The 17,500-nt window shown below is 38.1% G+C and overlaps 2 protein-coding genes across 2 annotated transcripts in view; both read right to left on the reverse strand.

Moving 5' to 3' along the window:
- Positions 1–8,613, reverse strand: part of LOC138029403 (propionyl-CoA carboxylase alpha chain, mitochondrial-like) — a 26,126-nt gene extending 17,513 nt beyond the window's left edge. The window contains exons 1-10 of the mRNA XM_068877153.1: positions 8,487–8,613; positions 5,389–5,463; positions 5,135–5,182; positions 4,648–4,716; positions 3,321–3,434; positions 2,864–2,917; positions 2,063–2,194; positions 1,393–1,429; positions 560–638; positions 157–259 (exon numbers count right to left, since the gene is read on the reverse strand). Of these exons, the coding sequence (XP_068733254.1) occupies positions 157–259; positions 560–638; positions 1,393–1,429; positions 2,063–2,194; positions 2,864–2,917; positions 3,321–3,434; positions 4,648–4,716; positions 5,135–5,182; positions 5,389–5,463; positions 8,487–8,552 (777 nt within the window). The 5' untranslated portion in view covers positions 8,553–8,613. The remainder of the gene's footprint in view (positions 1–156; positions 260–559; positions 639–1,392; positions 1,430–2,062; positions 2,195–2,863; positions 2,918–3,320; positions 3,435–4,647; positions 4,717–5,134; positions 5,183–5,388; positions 5,464–8,486) is intronic.
- Positions 8,614–9,895: 1,282 nt separating this feature from the next.
- On the reverse strand, positions 9,896–16,297 carry LOC138029405 (LHFPL tetraspan subfamily member 6 protein-like). The gene is made up of 2 exons (XM_068877154.1): positions 15,772–16,297; positions 9,896–11,146 (listed from the first exon to the last, which is right to left on the reverse strand). Exons 1-2 carry the CDS (start codon positions 16,151–16,153, stop codon positions 10,917–10,919), a joined length of 612 nt encoding a protein of 203 aa, XP_068733255.1. The 5' UTR covers positions 16,154–16,297; the 3' UTR covers positions 9,896–10,916.
- Between the last annotated feature and the right edge of the window lie 1,203 nt (positions 16,298–17,500).

A 17,500-nucleotide genomic window follows, 5' to 3' on the forward strand; every position in this document is an offset into this window, starting at 1 on the left:
CAAAAATATCTTTAAATAGTAGGCACCGTCCTTAAATACACTGTACATGGCTCCAACCAACAGCTGGATGCTTCATTTATGAAAAAGATAACGATGACCTGATTTTTGTGTATTTTTTTTTGTCTGCCAATCTTCAAGCTTCTTCTATGCAGTTACCTGAATCTCAATATGTCTTGGGTTGTCAATAAATTTTTCCACCAACAACCTGTCGTCTCCAAAACTTGATCTGGCTTCCTGCGAGGAAAGCCGAAACCCTTCCCTGAAGACACAATAAGATGTAAGTGGCTTAAACTCTCAATAAAGATAGACATTTTGGGGGCAAAAGTGTTGCGGTTTCAATTAATTTTATTCTTACATTCTCCATTTTCTTAAACCAGTAAATGGATCTTCGAAGGAACTCCCTGCTTACTCTGGATTAATTCTATTAATGATTGAATTGTTTTGGCATAAGAAACAGAGTAAAAGAGAAACTATATACTTAGGCTGATATTGTGACCTTTAATGGCTTTAACGGATTATTATTACTGTAACAATGGAAGACAACATTATAGTAACTCACTTGGTTTCATCATCATTCCAAGCAATTCTCATTCCTTTCCCACCACCACCAGCAGAAGCCTTGATCATTACAGGATAACCTGAAAAGCAAAAGGAACAAAACCTTATCCTCCACTAGATAATAAAGACTTTCAGAAAGATATGCAAGTCTTGGACTGGTTTCAAGATGTACTACTTTCAGCATAGCGCTTTTGTGGTAAATGGTAAATACAAGATTTATGTCTCCTGGTGCTTCATATGTGAGCCTACTACAGCAAAATAATGATGGACTGCATGTACAGTACATGTAGTTAAAATGTTTCCTTGGTTAAAGATTTTTCAAAATAGTTTGTCTGGGATGTAGATAATAGCCTGGAGCTGGGGAAAATACTTGGCTGTGAAACCTTCTACAGTCTTTATGTCCTTAAAAATGGATCCTGATAAACCAACCTGTGAAGTGATTATTCCCGTCTGTTAAAAATTTTGTCTGCATCCCTGGTTTGTTTTTTTTTTTTACCCTCCTTTGTTTTAGATTATGATGACTATAAAACAAAGGAAAGTAAAAAACAAACTATCATGGTGTAGTTTGAAAAAATTTTCATTACACAATATACACAATGGTCGCCAATGACTCTTCTTGTAGGTTATTTCATTGAATTAGTAAACAGCGAAACAACTTTCACATACATGATTTACAGGAAATGCAGGAAGTAGGATGTAGAGGCCCAAATGACTATTATATTTACAAATACTACAGAAACAACAGTTTTGTGCACAGCATTGAATTTATCTTTCAAAAGAGACACCAATTAAAGGAACAGAATTTATAGCCAGTTCTTAGTCGGTTAAATGTACCTATTTCATTGGCTATTCTGACAGCATCCTTGTCATCCTATCAGAAAAAAGAACTCTTTTAAAAGTAGAACACTATTGATTGAATCCTCACTTGGGGGGAAAGATTTTGGCCATGTTTGGAAAAGTCAAATATCTACAGACAAGCACAAGGTTGAACATAATTTTACACTTTATGTGAGCAATGAAAACAGAAGATCTTGCACAGCTCCATGATATTCACTCTAAATCCACTGAACTGTCTTCCTCCTATTTTCCATTCTTGAACTTGGGTATTCTTGGTAAAAGTTTGGCACGCATTCAGTCTTGCCTGCAAGTGCTTCAGTTCTGTTTATATATATCCTTGTACAAGACTTAGTATAAGAGATTATGCCATTGGACCACTGGACAGTTGTCAGTCATGGAGTCTTTGAAAAATTACCCATTTGCTGTCACAGTGGTCTTCCCACTTAAGGATTTGTACTTTTTCAGGGCTGAGAGATGGAATGGGTTGATCAAGTCATTGGGGAGAAAAGTTCTTGCAAAAAAAAAAAATCTCCAAATTTTCAATCCCCAGGAGTTGACATGTCTTTTCTGTAGTTTGTAGGAGGTGAAGTGGTTTCACCATTTGATTCTTTAAATTACCAGAACAGTTATGGGAATACAAAACATTGCTAATGCTCACTATACCCACCTTCACAACTCCTTCAAATCCAGGAATAATGTTAACACCGGCTTTCTTGCCAATCAGTTTACTTTGAATTTTATCCCCCATTGCCTGCATGGCTGCAGCATTGGGACCAATGAATGCCACATTTGCTTTTTCCTTTAATGAACAACAAAATAAATTCAAAATTAATGTTTGGATAAGTAGTTGACAATAAAAAAGAAAAACAAACAACACACCAGGGATCAATATATCAAAAAGAGAAACAAACAATCTGGGATTTTCAAGAAAAACTTATAAAACACTCAAAGTAGATGGTCACCACATGGCTATGAAGCTTGTCTTGCCCCACTCCCCTCTTCCCCCCCAAACAATGTCTCACCAGTTCTGTTGAACCATAGTTAATCCAGGGACTGGTTATGAAACCTTAAAACTCAAGAGCGAGAAGAATGTTGTCGCAATCTATGTTGAATCGACTGTGACAATTTTTAGCTTTCTCATAGGTTAATGCATAATTTAATCAAAAGATTTGATTGGTTACCTGCTCCAAAAAAAAGGTGTGTTTTGTGCACCGTCAAGGCCAAAAATACAGACAAAAACATGAAACAAAAAGACTTGTCGAATTTCCAAACCATCTCCATGCATTACGGTAACTCTGGTTGAACTTAGCAAATTTCTTTCACAGCTGGGTCGATGACAGAAAGGGGATTGCAGCCCCCCTCCCCCTCAAAGTGACCCTGATATTCAACAACATACAAGTTATCACCCCCGCATGCTTTATGTTGGTTACTTATTTACAGGTAAATCACATTTCATTTACAAACTAACCAATCTGGAAACAAACTTGCTGTTTTCTGACAAAAAGCCATAACCTGGATGAACCTGTTTTTAAGGATATGATGAATAATTATTATTTAGTTAAATGACAGTATAACAAAAAATTTTCACCACAGGCTTAAACGTCTCAGTCAACTCTCTAAAAAGCTCAGTCAATTTACATGTAACAGCCACCTAGAATGCCTATGGCTAACAGCTAGGTCATGGGGATATGCCAGTGATGGGGTGGAAGTCTTTGGATCTTGGGGTTCTATTTTCTCAGGAACTCAAATTGCATTTTAAGAGTGCAATTAGTTAACATGACCTTCAAACATTGACAAAAAAATAATATTAAACATAATCACGCTTTAAATTACAGGAAAAAGTTCCTATTCCCCAACTATAAGTACATTTGCATGTTACAAATTATTCTTATTAATACATGTAACAGTGTCAAAGTTTTGCTCACAGCTTGAGCACCACTGGTGTTTATTGCATCCATGATAGCATCCATGTTCAGGTAACTCTGATTGGTTGGTGGAGGACCCACACAGAAGGACTCATCAGCCATCTTTACATGAAGCTGGATAAACAAAAAAGAAGTAAATAGCAACGGGGTTTCTCAAACGTGCCACTTACATGGTACATTGTTTACAACCTTGGTTGTTATTTTCGAATCCTGAAGAATATGAATGATTAAGGAGTGCAAATTTAATCATATTCATTTGATGATATATTAAAATGACAAGGAATCAATTAAAGTTTAATTTTAAATGAGAGTTGCAAAGAGAGCATGAAAGCAAGAGAGCATGAAATAAATCCAGGCTTGAACATACAGGATTTTTAAAAAAGACCACGCCGATGTACGAGATAACACAATGTTTTAAATCAAAAAACTGGATCATTGGATAATGCAATTCGAGAGTTTTGATTGGCTAAGCCATCATGGGTTATGAGCCATTATAACATGATCTACAAACACGGCAAGCATATGCGTGATTTTTTGGGCCTTTTTATTTTTATTGTAGTCTAGTTTTCTATATTTTGGGGGAGTTTTTAATAAAACAATTATTCCACTCGCGCTTGTCGGATATGAGATGATTATAGCCAACTCTGCGCTACGCGCCTCGTTGGCTATCTATCATCTCATATCCAACACGTACTCAAGGAATAATGATTGTGACTGATTTATTATGAAAATCCAACAATTGTTTTCCCGTGTGAGGTCACAATTATTATTGTTAAATATACAAGATGGCAGACAAGAGCAGGAAAAGACATCAACAACAGTAGTTCCAGTCCTTTGTCCAAGCATATTATGACAGATTCCAACCAATGACCATGCAATTGCACTGCACTGCTCTACCAACTAAACTATCAAGCCAACGCAGGGAAATGGTCACTTGTGACTTCAAGTCATATCAAGTTCAAGTCATATAGAGTAGTAAAATCCACTCACATACTATCACGCATCCCATAATCTGATTGGTTTAGTACTTGTTATCTAATTAGTGATAGATAGTGAGTAGCCAGGTAAAGACCAAAAAGAAAACAAAATCAATAAACATTGGAATACATTTGAAGGACCAGTATGTGAAAGGATAATTCTACTAAAACAACAATTTACAATAATATAGACTTCTTATCCTTGTTTTCTGTGAGGCCAATACTCAGCAACTATCTGTTGACTCACAGAAAACTTGAACTTGTAGTCTTTAGAATAAATTGTTAGAGAGGTGTTCACAAATAATTATTATTAAAGATTTGAGTCACTCTTCGCCTAAATCAAAACTTACAGCATTTGCATCTGCTTCACTGTATACCGCAACAGTTTTGATACCAAGCCGCTTACATGTCTTCATCACCTTAAATCAAGGCAACAAGAACAAAACTTTACAATATCATTGGTTTTAGCAAGGAACACAAATGGACAATTGCCCAGCATTGCTATGGAGGTTGTCATAAGATTTCAGAAAAACATGTTAAGTTTATGTTTCAAAATGGTGCAACAGTTTATTTTGTGTTGTGTACGACAAACATTTTGCATACATAATTTCCACATACAGGAACCAACACACATATTTTATCAGCTTGCAATAAAACACATTGCATTCAACTTTAAGACTCGACATGTGTGATGGTTGCCCTTTGCAAGACTATAGACTTTTTTAATGGGACATTGTTTTTCAGTGAGTGAAATAAAAGTAAATAAAAGATGAATAGACTGCTGTACGGTGTAATGAAATTACCCAAAATGATGTTCTTCTATTATATAACACTTACTCTGCAAGCAATCTCTCCTCTGTTAGCAATCAAAACTTTGTCAAAAAGCTAAAAGACAAAATAGAAATAAGGTTACCTAATGCCAGGACTATCATGTGAACATTGTATACTTATGGTGATAGCTGACTCTTAACCTGCAGAGAGTGACTTCATGGATAAATTTTTACTAACTGTAACAAACACCAGATTATGTTCCATTTTCAAGTTAAGCCCAAAATTAACACGTATAAAAAACTCAAAAATCGACTACAAACCTTCTCATTTGTAACTGCAGATGTTTGCAGTCCTCTAAACTGCAACTGATATCCATTGAGCAAATACGTTTGTTGCTGATGAAGATATTTAACAAATAATTACCAAAGTGTTGGGTTAACAAGAATTTTAAATTAACCAACAATATAATTATTTTGATCATATTTCAGGTGTGAGCTCAGCTTAAGTTAAGTATATAACCTTACCCCATTGATTCCTGGGGGTTCCCCATTGATGAGTAAAATCGTGTGGTATTAGACAGAGTAAAGTGTGGCTGGTTTAGGCTGGTTTGGGTGTCAAACGGTTAAAATTACTGTCAAAACAGCTCAAGCATTCCTCAAATGAGTGGATTAATGAGTTCATTGTTGCAAATTTGATATCAGTAACCATTTGAATAATCTGTTTGTCGGATGAATGATGCAAAATTCAAACCAAGCCTCAACTGAAAACTCGAATTTTTATTGGAATATGGCTGGCTTCCGGAGCCAGGCCGATGTGGGAATTTCACAGGTTTACTGATTTGCATAATCGGCCAAACAGTGGGCATTTAACTCTAGCAAAATTACCATTCTGTAATCTTATCTGTACTCTCAAACTTGAGACACCACGTTTTCTAATTAAAGATTGGATAGAGAAATGAATTTAAAAACAAAGGCAAATCACGCTTGTTACAAATTAGTACACCTGTCAAATTCTCACGTCGGCCTGGCACCAGAAGCGAGCAATAAATAAATCCAATCAAAATTCGAGTTTTAAACTGAAGCTTGGTTTGAATTTTGCATCATTCATCCGACAACCAGATTGTTGAAATGATTCCAGAAATCAAATATGCAGTAATGAACACATTATTATCCCCTCCTCGGAGGAACACTCAAGCTATTTTGACTGTAAAGTTTGTTAGAATTTCAAGTGTCTTGTTTATGTGAATGCACAACACTCAAGGACTCTCCAAAGGAGAAAAAACTTACATTTGCTTGTGTATGAACAGGGCAATGTTCAGGCTATGGGTATGAGATAGTATAGCATAGGATAGAACAGTATGAGATAGTATCTGGTTCAGTCTACAGTACATACATTTTGCTCCCGTACTCCATATTAATACAAACCAGTTTAAGCCCCTTGGTCACAGCAAAGCTGATGTCACTTGTGATCCAATCCAATAATACTACATGTGTATAAATAGCTTTCACCAAACGTTCATCAATTTTAGAGCATTTCTTTTCATTGAAATGAAACTGCCATGCTTTCCTCCTTTTTTTCATTTTACAATGGTTCTCAAGCGGATTAAAGCTTACCTTCATTTTCCAATAAGTTGATATTTTTGAACAAAATAGAAGTTAATGCCTGTAAGCAAATACCAGATGGAGCCTAGGAAGGACTACTGCAACTGCTCCAATCAAGTGCAGACCCTTCTAAGCTTGACTTTCTCAGTTTGTTTGTTACAGCAATTTAATCCCTACTTCCTCCCCCTTCCAATTTTGCTTTCTGGTGTATTTGCCCTATCAGTTGCTTGTAACCTACTTAATCCTCCATGATAAACTATGGGCGTGGACTTCGTACAGATCATGTCTACTGTAGGTAGTGTCGACCGCTATGTCGACCGCTATGATGGTCGATAGTCGGCCGATAGTCGATCGATAGTCGGTTGAGAGAGCGATAAATTATCGGGCGAGTATTGGTCAATATTTCGTAGACGCATCTCGACCAAGTATCGGTGATATGTCAGTGATATGTCAGTGGTATATTGGTCAACTGTCGGTGGTATATATATCATCCTTCGGTGATATATCGGTCAACTGTCGGTCGCATATCAGTCATGTGTTAATTTAGCAGGCGAGTCCAATGGCTTTCTTTTTGAGCGATGACGTCATTAAGTAATGTTATCAAGCATTTGGGGAAAATGTTGCAGTGCGAAGCGCAATTACTCTATGAGGCAAACCAAAGAGCACTGGGAACTATGGACATGGCAACTTTTTTCCAGTTATCAACGCAATGCCTCTCAGTTGAAGGAGGGCCTTAAAGAGCAAGGAATACACATCTATCGACCATCGACCGAGCGTCAACCAATTACTGACCGATACATCGGTCAAGTATCGACCAACTATCGGCGAAGTATCGGTGAGGTTTTGGTGAAGTATCGGTGAACAGAAAGCTATATCGGCCGACATACATCTCGACCTACTATCACTTAAGTATCGACCGACTATCAACCAACTCTCAACAGAGTTTTGACCGCTATGTTGACCGTTATAGTGGCCGACATAGTGATGGACACTACCTACGGTAAACATGATCCCTTGCTGCAGCACCCCTTCAGCCCTGTGCTTAAGGCCAGTCTGGGAGGAGGAATATTGTCAATTCACTGGACTGGGTAAAACTTGGCCCCAGGACATTAAACTAGCAACTATGCCGGCCTTGCAATACAGGCATGAGGCACCCCCTTGGCTACGTACCGAGGTCCCTCATCACCTGGTGTTCCAAAAGGGCCATAGGTACATGTATTATCCATGCCTAATGCCAGTACATTCCCTGTCCCCTCGTTTATACCCAATTTGTATATCTGTTGTCTTTTACTGTGCACCCAAGCATTATCTATATATATGTTTCCTGCCATTGGTGTGGGAATGTCGCACACTTATTTGCATGTAACCTGTATGCAGTGTACTTCAAATTCAGTGACATGCAAATAAGCAGCATGGTATTCTGCAGTAAGCTCTTTAGGGGATGCACTAGGTGCCTTATGAAGTCAACGGTATCTCTTTGCATGAAGCCAGGTCACTAACCACACAACTGTCACACAATAGCACTCTAAATGCATAAAATTATGTTCACAATCTAAATAATTATTAAACTACTAAAGCTGTTTCCACAAACGTTCAACAGCTGAGAGAAGCTATAATTCACGAGAAAACCATCTTTAATAAAAGCATGGCATATATAAAAATATAGCGGCCCCGAGAATTTTACTCAGTTGGATGGAAGCTGGGTATGTGACGTGCAAGTTTGCACGACAAACTGCAGTTCGCAGAAGGCCAAAAAAAATTTATAAAAGAGGAGGAAATAGAATTTAAATTCAAAGAATATAAAACAAATTCCATACCTTATAGGCTCTGGACGAGCCTTGAAGCAACACACTAATCCCAAACTTTGCACCTCTAGTTGCCATTTAGCACGTTCAAAGATTTTGTATCAGCGGTGAAGCAAAGAAAACAAATGTGGCCGTGAGAAACTGGGTCTGGGTTGAAGCGCGAAGAAAGAACTTACCAAAGGCAGTGCTGACTTCGTGGGACAATTTTTTTCCTCAGCATTTGTAATATTATCCATTTCTTAAGGTACTTAATCGTTAAGTGTTTTAATCATATGTTGATCGCCGCTTGGGTCATAGAATTTCGTGAATAATGCTGATTTCCGCTTGTTAGAACTAACAGGCCTTTTGCAACTATTGATCGATCGCATGGTACAAAAAACCGCCACACTGGAAAGCAAATTGTGCACTGGGACATCTGAAACAAAGAATTGAGTTGCTTCGTTTTAGAGGTCCCAGTGCGCAATTCGCTCTCCAGTGTGGCGCTTTTTATACCGTGTGATCGCCAGCTGCAAATGGTCATTCCTTTTGAAACTCTATCGAGTCCTGTGAAATTCTTGAGTTTGTTAATGCTAAATTTCTTGGGTTTTAGCCTGCTCAGACGACCATGATTATTCCGATTCGTTGCTTTACATGTGGAAAAGTGATTGGAAACAAGTGGGAAACTTATCTTGGCCTTTTGCAAGCAGAATACACGGAAGGGTACGAGGTCTTGATTGTCGCATTGCATTGTGGGTCATACAACTTGTTTTGAGTTGGGAACTACTACATATCTTGAAAGTAGTATGTAGGGAAAGATATTAATGGCCTTAAGGTTTTATTCATATTTCAATCAAAATCTTCGGCACCGACTTCATTATGCAGTCCTAGGAGTAGCATCTGTGCATTGGCTGCGCAAGACTGGGATGTGCACAGATGTTCTTGCATTCTTGTTCTTGTAATGTTAAGCTGGAGTGATGAAGCGAAGTGGGCACTCACCTTAGCCAGGGACTTTTCTTATATTCTATCTTTTCTTCACATTTTCTTCAACTTAACCTTTGAAACCCTTTCATTTTCATCAGCATATGCTCCCAGTGAGATGAGCAATGCAGATACTAAGCTATTTTGGTTACCCAGCTAGAGATGGAGAGGAAAGATATGACTTGGTGTGTATTGTGGCTTTTCATTAACCAGCAGGAAGTCTTAACTTTTCAAGTACTGTTAGCTCTTTATTGCCTCTTATCACGTGTGCTGTGAAATTTAACAGACTGTTTGAAAAAGAAACAAAAAAGTGACAAAAAGGGATGTGATCCCTTAACCTTGTCCAATGATGGATGGGAGAAAAAAACCCATCATTAAATTCTGAGTGGCAGAGTGAGAGTTTACTTGGTTATGAAAGGCCCAATACATCCAAGTTACTTCATACAGTAACTGAACTGATGGAGTCTCAGAAATATGTCATTCTTTATTTGACCATGTCTTTAATTAACATACCAAATAGTTATTGCATAAAACTATGTTTTTCCTCCACCTTTTACTAACTACCATCTTCTGTACTTACAGCGATGCTTTGGATGCGCTAGGACTGAAAAGATACTGCTGTCGAAGAATGCTTCTTTCCCATGTGGACTTGATTGAAAAACTTTTAAATTATGCTCCATTGGAAAAATAGACTGCACAGCCTTTGCACTTGGTGAATATTACCAACGAAAGGTTGGAAGAAGATTATAAGTGAGGATAAGAATTTCAGGAGGTTTTTTTACAACATAGATATATTGCTTTAAGCTGTCTGCACTTGTTTCAGTATTTACTGAATATTTACAGTGCTTTCAAACCTTCAAGCTCTGTTTTTGTATATACAAATATTAAACATTCTTTCTACTGTTATTCGTGACTTATAAGTTTTAATTTAATGCCTTTTTAAGTGAAGGATAAATTTAAATTTAATACTTTAATTTGTGATGGTCACTACATAGGCCTTCTTTTTTACATAAAGTAACTTGATTTCATCTGGAAGGTACAACTGATTAATGATGCTAAAAACAATTCTGCACTTGAACAAACCAAAGCAACTTCAGAGTGGGCCATTATGAAGAAGATTGTACAGTGTGCGATAGAAAGAGAATCAGTGTAGTCCAAAAATAACCAGGTTTTTAGTCTTGAACAGCAATATGATGTGAAAATAAAAAGTTGTCCTAGACTTGGTTTTGTCTTTGTTATCCATGTACGGCCTTTTTATGATATACCAGTATCTTACAATTATATATGTTGTGAAAGGAAAACATACATAGTATTTGAACCTATGAAGAACTATGTTATTCTCCCCAAACAAATGGTATTTTTAACAGTAATAACAGCATTTACAAAGCCACATCCAGTTAGACTGTTTACATAAGCAAAATGTAAGGCTGTTTCTCTAAAATCAGCCAACTGTCTCATCTGTTTCTATTTCATAAAACTGCTTGATCACTCAATGTTTGTTCTTGAAGAAGAGTGTTTTGGTTTCGACAATGTCGCAGTTGAAAGAGCAGCACAAATGAATGATAGCCCAGTGCCTGCCACAAAGATGAAGAAAGCCCAGCCTAATTTGCAATGTCCCAACTTGTAAAAATTAGCCTCGTTTCCACATGCCTGCTGGAATTCCACACTTCCCCAACCAGAAGGGTAAATACCACAAGATATTCCAAGAAGGAATCCTGAAAAATGGATAGGGAGAAACACTGAAATGGTTAATTTAAGAACATTTGAGATGCAAATTGAGGGAAACAAGAGGTTGAGTTATCTTGACCATTGAAAGTGTCAACCTCAAAAAGAGGAGCATATGTCGTAAAAGCAAAACCAAAGTAATTACTTTGGCCAATCAAAAAAGACGGAGACAATCCAGTAAACCAATCAAAACTCGAAGTAATTACACGCAATGACACAAAGCGCGGGAAAATGTGCACGCGCAAGCCACGATTGGTCTTGCTTTCACTTCTGATTGGTTAAAAAAGTGGCGCAAGCACTTTGAATCAATCACTGAGTTAAGTAATGAAAAACCAAAGCAATTCGCTAATTACTTTCCACACTTAATTGAAAACCGCTCTAAAGCAAACACATTCAGTTAAATCACCTATTATTTACGATTGGATAAAACCGAAGTATAGCTTCGGTCTCGGTGTCAGACAGCTAAGCCTTGGAGCAGGCTAACATATGCTCTCAATTGGGCGCTAGTACTGCAAACTGCAATTATTGCCTATGTAGTGTAGTTATTGGGTCTTCATATGGTAACCAGCTAAAAATTGCCTGTGAGCTAAAATAATGGAATTGCAAGAATAATAACGCTATCTTTCTAAACGTGAAGGAAAAGCCTCTTGTGTCAGTGATAGTTGCTAAAGAGTTCTTATGGTTAGGCAAATCTGAATTTCGTTCATCCTTTCAGTCAGTTACAAAAGCCGATTGAAAACGAACTTGCTGTTGCAGGCTTTGTCCCTATAACACGCTATGCAAATGTTGGGCATCTCTGGTAGTATCCTGAAATCAACCAAAAGACGCCAATCCCGGGGTACTCTACCCTCCCACGCAGTCTTTTTTTGGGAAATCGTGAAATACGACTCTCCTATAAAAACGAAAAACGCAAAGGGTCAGAGTGAATTACCGACAGCTGTACCCATATGCTAAGCCAGTCAACGGTGCTAAAGCAGTAACGAAAGGAAAGCTTGTCGAGGATGTGGATATGAATTCACTACAAGCGAAAGACAATCATTCAGTTTGACCTGTGCAAAGAAGGATAACTAGGTATCTTTCATGTGGAGTCTCTTCAGAAAAGAGCAGAGACGCTTGGAAATATTTTAAGAGGACTTCCTTCACCCTTTTCCCTTCCTTACAGTTATCATTAATTCTTTAACTTTGTTTCCAAGTTATTTTTTCAAGTCGCTTATGATTTTTCAGAGTAAGCTGATTAAGAATTATTAACTTTAGGTAATTTATTGGCAACTAACCTGCACGCAAGGAAAGAATTTTGGGAGCACGAGAACGTTCTACAATTATTCTAATACGAATATATTGAATGTACACGTATTTGAACTGCGGATATGAAATCAAATGAAGCTATGATCCTCGCAGTTATGGACGCAATTTTAGTAATTGCGTAGAGAAGCCTGAAAGATTCAGGACTTCAACGTCAGGACTTCAACGTCGTAGTCAACTCAGTGGCTTCATAGCTCAGTTGGTTAGAGAATTATGGCCGGCCATTGATTACGTCACAATGCAGCACACCCGAAATACGAATTATTTGAAAATGATGAAAATTATATGCCAAAGGAAACAAAACTCTTATAAATCAAGATTGAAGACAAAAAATCTTGAGGAATTCTTTTTAAATAAGAAAATAAACTGTTATTTACGTTTTCAGTAATTCAGAATTAGCTTGATCTTTGAATAACTGGACGCCGGAACACTTATTTTAATTCTCAAGATTCTCAAAGCCAAATCTTATCAGTACAAATGTCCGTCATAGCTACACTGCTTGGGGAAAATGGGGAAAATAGTGCGATATTTTTCTTTCAGGAAATGAGCCCTTGATTATAGGGGCGTCAATTTTCTGAAGAGAGACTCAGTGAGGATGAGGTCGAACTAGATTTGTCAACTGGCTCGACAAAATCGGGTTATTTGTTGAGGAAGGTTATCGATACCGCTATTAGACCCTTTCGGTGATTTAAGAGTCAAGGGTTGTTTCTTATAGGAAAGATTACTTAAAAATTATTCATCGAAGGTGAAGTCAATATCTTGGCATAATAGTCGATTGGATTTATGGACAAATACTCGCTAAGCCTTAGATAAATAACTGTTCTGACGCGAGTGTCACAGAAATTGTTTTTTAATTAATTTAACTTGAACTTCTTCGTACTTCAAAAATCGTCATGCAACGCCTGTTTAAAAAATTATTGATCAATGTAGGATTGAGTTTCTCACAGAGGAGATGCTTGTCACCACTCGACCCTGTGTTAGGTTTTGTTGAAACCAAAAGGAAGAATCAGCTGTCGTGAGGGGGTCGTGCGACCAACTCAGATCGGACCAACAAACAAGCTTTGCGATTAGATCTCAATGGGATGAGGACACTTATCGCATGCACGCCTGACAACGTTTAGACCTCATGCACAATTCACAAAGAGTACGCGCCGGTGGAAATGTAAGCCTGATCCGGTATCAAAATAGGCTTAATATGTTGTATGAGGGCACCAACCTAAAACAACCTTAAGTCCAAGGAACTATGCCAATCGCTGCGCATGCAGATCGATGTAGGTTCAGCCGCCACTTCCCTGCTAAGCCCAGTCTCAGAATCACTCAAGGAGATGATTGAAATTATATCTTATTCTTTACCACATCAGACATGACCAACCTGTGACGGTACTTATCCGCGTTATCATCTAAAGAATTGCGGTAATATTTCAGATTATCTGAAAGTCTTAATCCGCGGTTTGAAGATAACGAAAAACACGATTGGCCAATTTGCAAAAAGGGAAGTATCCTTTTAATACGGGATCATACAAAATGTCAGGAATGAGCTTGAATTGAGATCATTTGTAACGATTTTGGCATTTGACGTCGACTATTAATAGCTTTTGACCAGGTTCCTCTTTACCAGAGGAAAGAGTGAGCAAGGGAAGTCCCGAAAACTTTGCGGGCCAAAATCCCGTTTGTGAAGATCCGAATGCTCATAATTGAATGAATCACTAGATGCAAAATTTCATGCCGTCTAATGCTTTCCTTGCGAAATTGCTGAAGAAAACTCGAGTTTTTTGTGATTCATGACATGCCCCTAAAAAGTTTCGGGGCTTTTTTCGAGGACTCAAGACGGCATCTAAGCATGAAGATTCCTTTAGGTAAACCGTTGTCTCCTAATACATGAAAGTATCGTAACAAATTTCGATGCCACTCGCTATATGAATCCTTCTAACCAGCTCGACAGTATCCATCTGTTTTCAATGTCGATGGGGAGACTTCCGTATCCTTCGGTGATGAAATGATGGCTATTCGGTATGCACCTCATACTGTATGGGAATGTGCACAAGCTCGTCAAATGTTGCCTTAATAACCTAACAGGGGCGTAGCACAAGGTTTTGAAGGTGTACGCACACGAGAAATGTTTCGAGCGCCTTTGGCGCTCCAAACTAGGGGTGTCTGAGAGCATGCTCCCCCAGAAACTTTTGAAAATTAGGGTCTCGGAAATACCATTTGCAACTATTTCCGAAACTCATTTCAATAAATAAATGCGAAGGAAAATGCATTAATTAGTTGTTTCTTTTACCATCTGTTGAGTTTTCAGCAAGCTACAACACGAACAGGGGTTTTACAAGCAAAGGGAAAGAGATCGCAAACCCTGTACTGCATCATCATCATAACCTTTCCTTCAAAAGTAACCGGGAAGTGGGAACTGGTGATGACACTGAGACTGTGAAGGGGGGGGCTTTCATTTGTAACAGAAAATATTTTTGAATATCCTACCAATTTCTCGACTTTGTACGCACGTGCGTATTTGCGTAAAGGACGCTACCCGGCCCCTGACTAATTTAACAGCTGCCGTGGAAAGTGACTGAGCAACCGGATAATAAAACAAATTGGACCAGTTCGATGAAAACAAAAAGTTGTTTTCGTTAGTCTTAAGTCAGTCTTGTTGGTTTTTGATCTGTACAAGTTTAATTTTGCTTCTTGCCGAACTTTCAAAAGGAAAAGAGAAACATATAAACAATTAATCGCATCTTTTTAAAATATACTTTTCCCGGTTAATTTTAGTAAGCTTTCTTTAATTTGTCAAGATTTTGTAACAATAAAGCTTCAGTATAATTGGAAGGCTTTTTAAACAAATAGGCATAAGACGAAAAAAGAAACGAGCTCGCAGAGGGCCATGGCAAAGGCAAATCCGCGTGCATGCTGCCTAATCTTCATAGATTATTATATTAATCTCACAGAATGCTTTCTCAAGAGGAATGAACTATTTTCGGGGATTAGGTTTTGTGGTAATCCCAAAGGATTTTGTTTATGAAAAATGATAAGGTCGTTCTCGAATTTTTTTACATTTCACTTTTATGAACTCTAAATCTGCGACTGGTTTGAAAGTTGTCAAAGCTCACTTAGTGCCAAGTATTTCAAGTGGCACACTACAAAGAATGCTTGGTAATTATAAAATTCAACAACATGCCCTCCGGCATCGCAAGATGAAATGCGGTTTGGGTCTCTCATAAAGATCGAAAAAACACAATCATTTAAGTATGTCTTTTCTTGCAATTACTAAACATGTAATAACATATTCGTGTGTGCGTTTACACTAAGTTTCACTTACCAGCCAGAAATTGAAAAGCGCCCCAAAGTCGCGCAGTAGATTTTGTAACAACGTCTTTGAAACAACATGAAAAAATGGCTGTGAATGCAATGAGAAGTAAAAAACCGCAACCGATTCCAATCATTATTGTGCTAGCTTTCCATGCCTCAGATGGGATGTCCTGAAAACTTGCATATCGGCCACAAGCTTTTTCGAGAACCGAGAGGCCATCATCCCGTTTTATTAAGAAGTTACAGCGGCGAAAAACGCCTAAGTACACAGTCGAGTTATAAATGTTTCCTTCTATCCAGTAAGGAAGGATGAAGCCCGCAGAAGCCAGCAACGCACTTAAAGTCGATAGCAAAACCCACCACACACCGATTGTTGTCAAATTATCTGACATTTTGGACGGATTTATGATGTTTCCAGTCAACAGACAAGCATTCCTTGGCACTACAGCTGCTTGCTGGCTTACAAATATCGTACAGATCACAGTACGAAGCTACGGTAGCTTCGGGCTAAAAACAGCAGGAGTTGAAAAAATCGTCAGCAATTAACATCTGCGCAAAATGAAAAGACCTCCGTACCGTGCCGGCCAGCGCAAACAATTGGAGCTAAATGACGTGAAAATGATTTGTATTGTATGCTCGAGTTGCGACTTCCTTTTGTCAAGTCGTTGATTGATGCTTCGGATTTCCTGAGTTCAGATATTTTCATATTTATCAACTTCTGGATTAAGTGTCACACGACAGCTTCAAGCTTCTTGGTTGAAAAGTTGGCAGAATTCGAAAGACGCCAATGATACAGTTGCTTCGAGAGGATCATTAATGAATTTGGTCAAAGCCTCGAAGAATGCTTTGCACACGACGAAAAAGATACCCTCTTTAACAAAATACTGAACGAAAAGGACAAATACGATTCTTAACCTTTTTAACCTTTTATAGGGATGTAACAACAAAAAAAATTTGACTAATTGGTCGCAAGGTACTTTGAAAAACAAAAACATGATTTGAAAAGACGTGTTCATGTCTGTCACAAGTTTGTCAGGCTATGGAATGCAATACAATCTCTTCTTTGCATAAATTCTTTGTTTATCTCACGTTTGTCAAAATTTGATCTCCTTTCGACCCATGTGCTGAACATGCGCCTTGTTGACAACGTTAAAACTTCTTTCATCCAAATGGGCACTTTGAATATTAAAAATTTTCACAGAAACCAAAAAGATTAAGGACAGAAAGCTTTCTCTCCTTCCCTCTCTTTTCGCTTTCCTTGCCTCATTTTTTTCAACCTCCTAGGCATTTGGTACGCTTTATTTTGGTAGGAAGAGTTTCTGAGAAACCTTTCATCATCTTAGAATTAGGTGCTCAGAAAGGTAGGTGGGTAATGGAGCAAGATTTTCATGGAGATTTCAGGTCAGTGTTACATGGTTTTTTTTGGCCGTTTCTCCAGTTTCCTTGACTGAATTGTGCTCATTCTGGTATAGTTTGAGCGATCTCTTCTCCCTGCACAAGTTAGTGGACAAAGCTGTTCCTGACCGTTAAAAGTGACGACGTCGCAAGATGGGACCGTGGATAAAGCTGGACGTATTTTTCCAGATAGTAATCAAAGGGTTTGAGAAAAAAAAAAAGAAAAAAAAATTGCAAAAACTCTCCTTGGGGTCCCCGTGCTACTTTCGATCCAAAGAGGGAGAGATTAATCGGTCCCTGAGCCATACGTGATTAACCCCTTGACTACGGTAGCTCCTTCTATT

Source organism: Montipora capricornis, chromosome 13 (genome assembly GCF_036669925.1).
Source record: "Montipora capricornis isolate CH-2021 chromosome 13, ASM3666992v2, whole genome shotgun sequence".
Lineage (NCBI taxonomy): Eukaryota > Metazoa > Cnidaria > Anthozoa > Scleractinia > Acroporidae > Montipora > Montipora capricornis.

What these genes read in the sequence shown, in the direction of transcription:
- LOC138029405 (XM_068877154.1), bottom strand. Translation starts at nt 16,153, where the DNA reads ATGTCAGATAATTTGACAACAATCGGTGTGTGGTGGGTTTTGCTATCG. An exon ending in CGCTTTTCAATTTCTGGCTG is followed by an intron (nt 11,147 to 15,771) that starts GTAAGTGAAACT and finishes TCCATTTTTCAG; the next exon opens with GATTCCTTCTTGGAATATCT.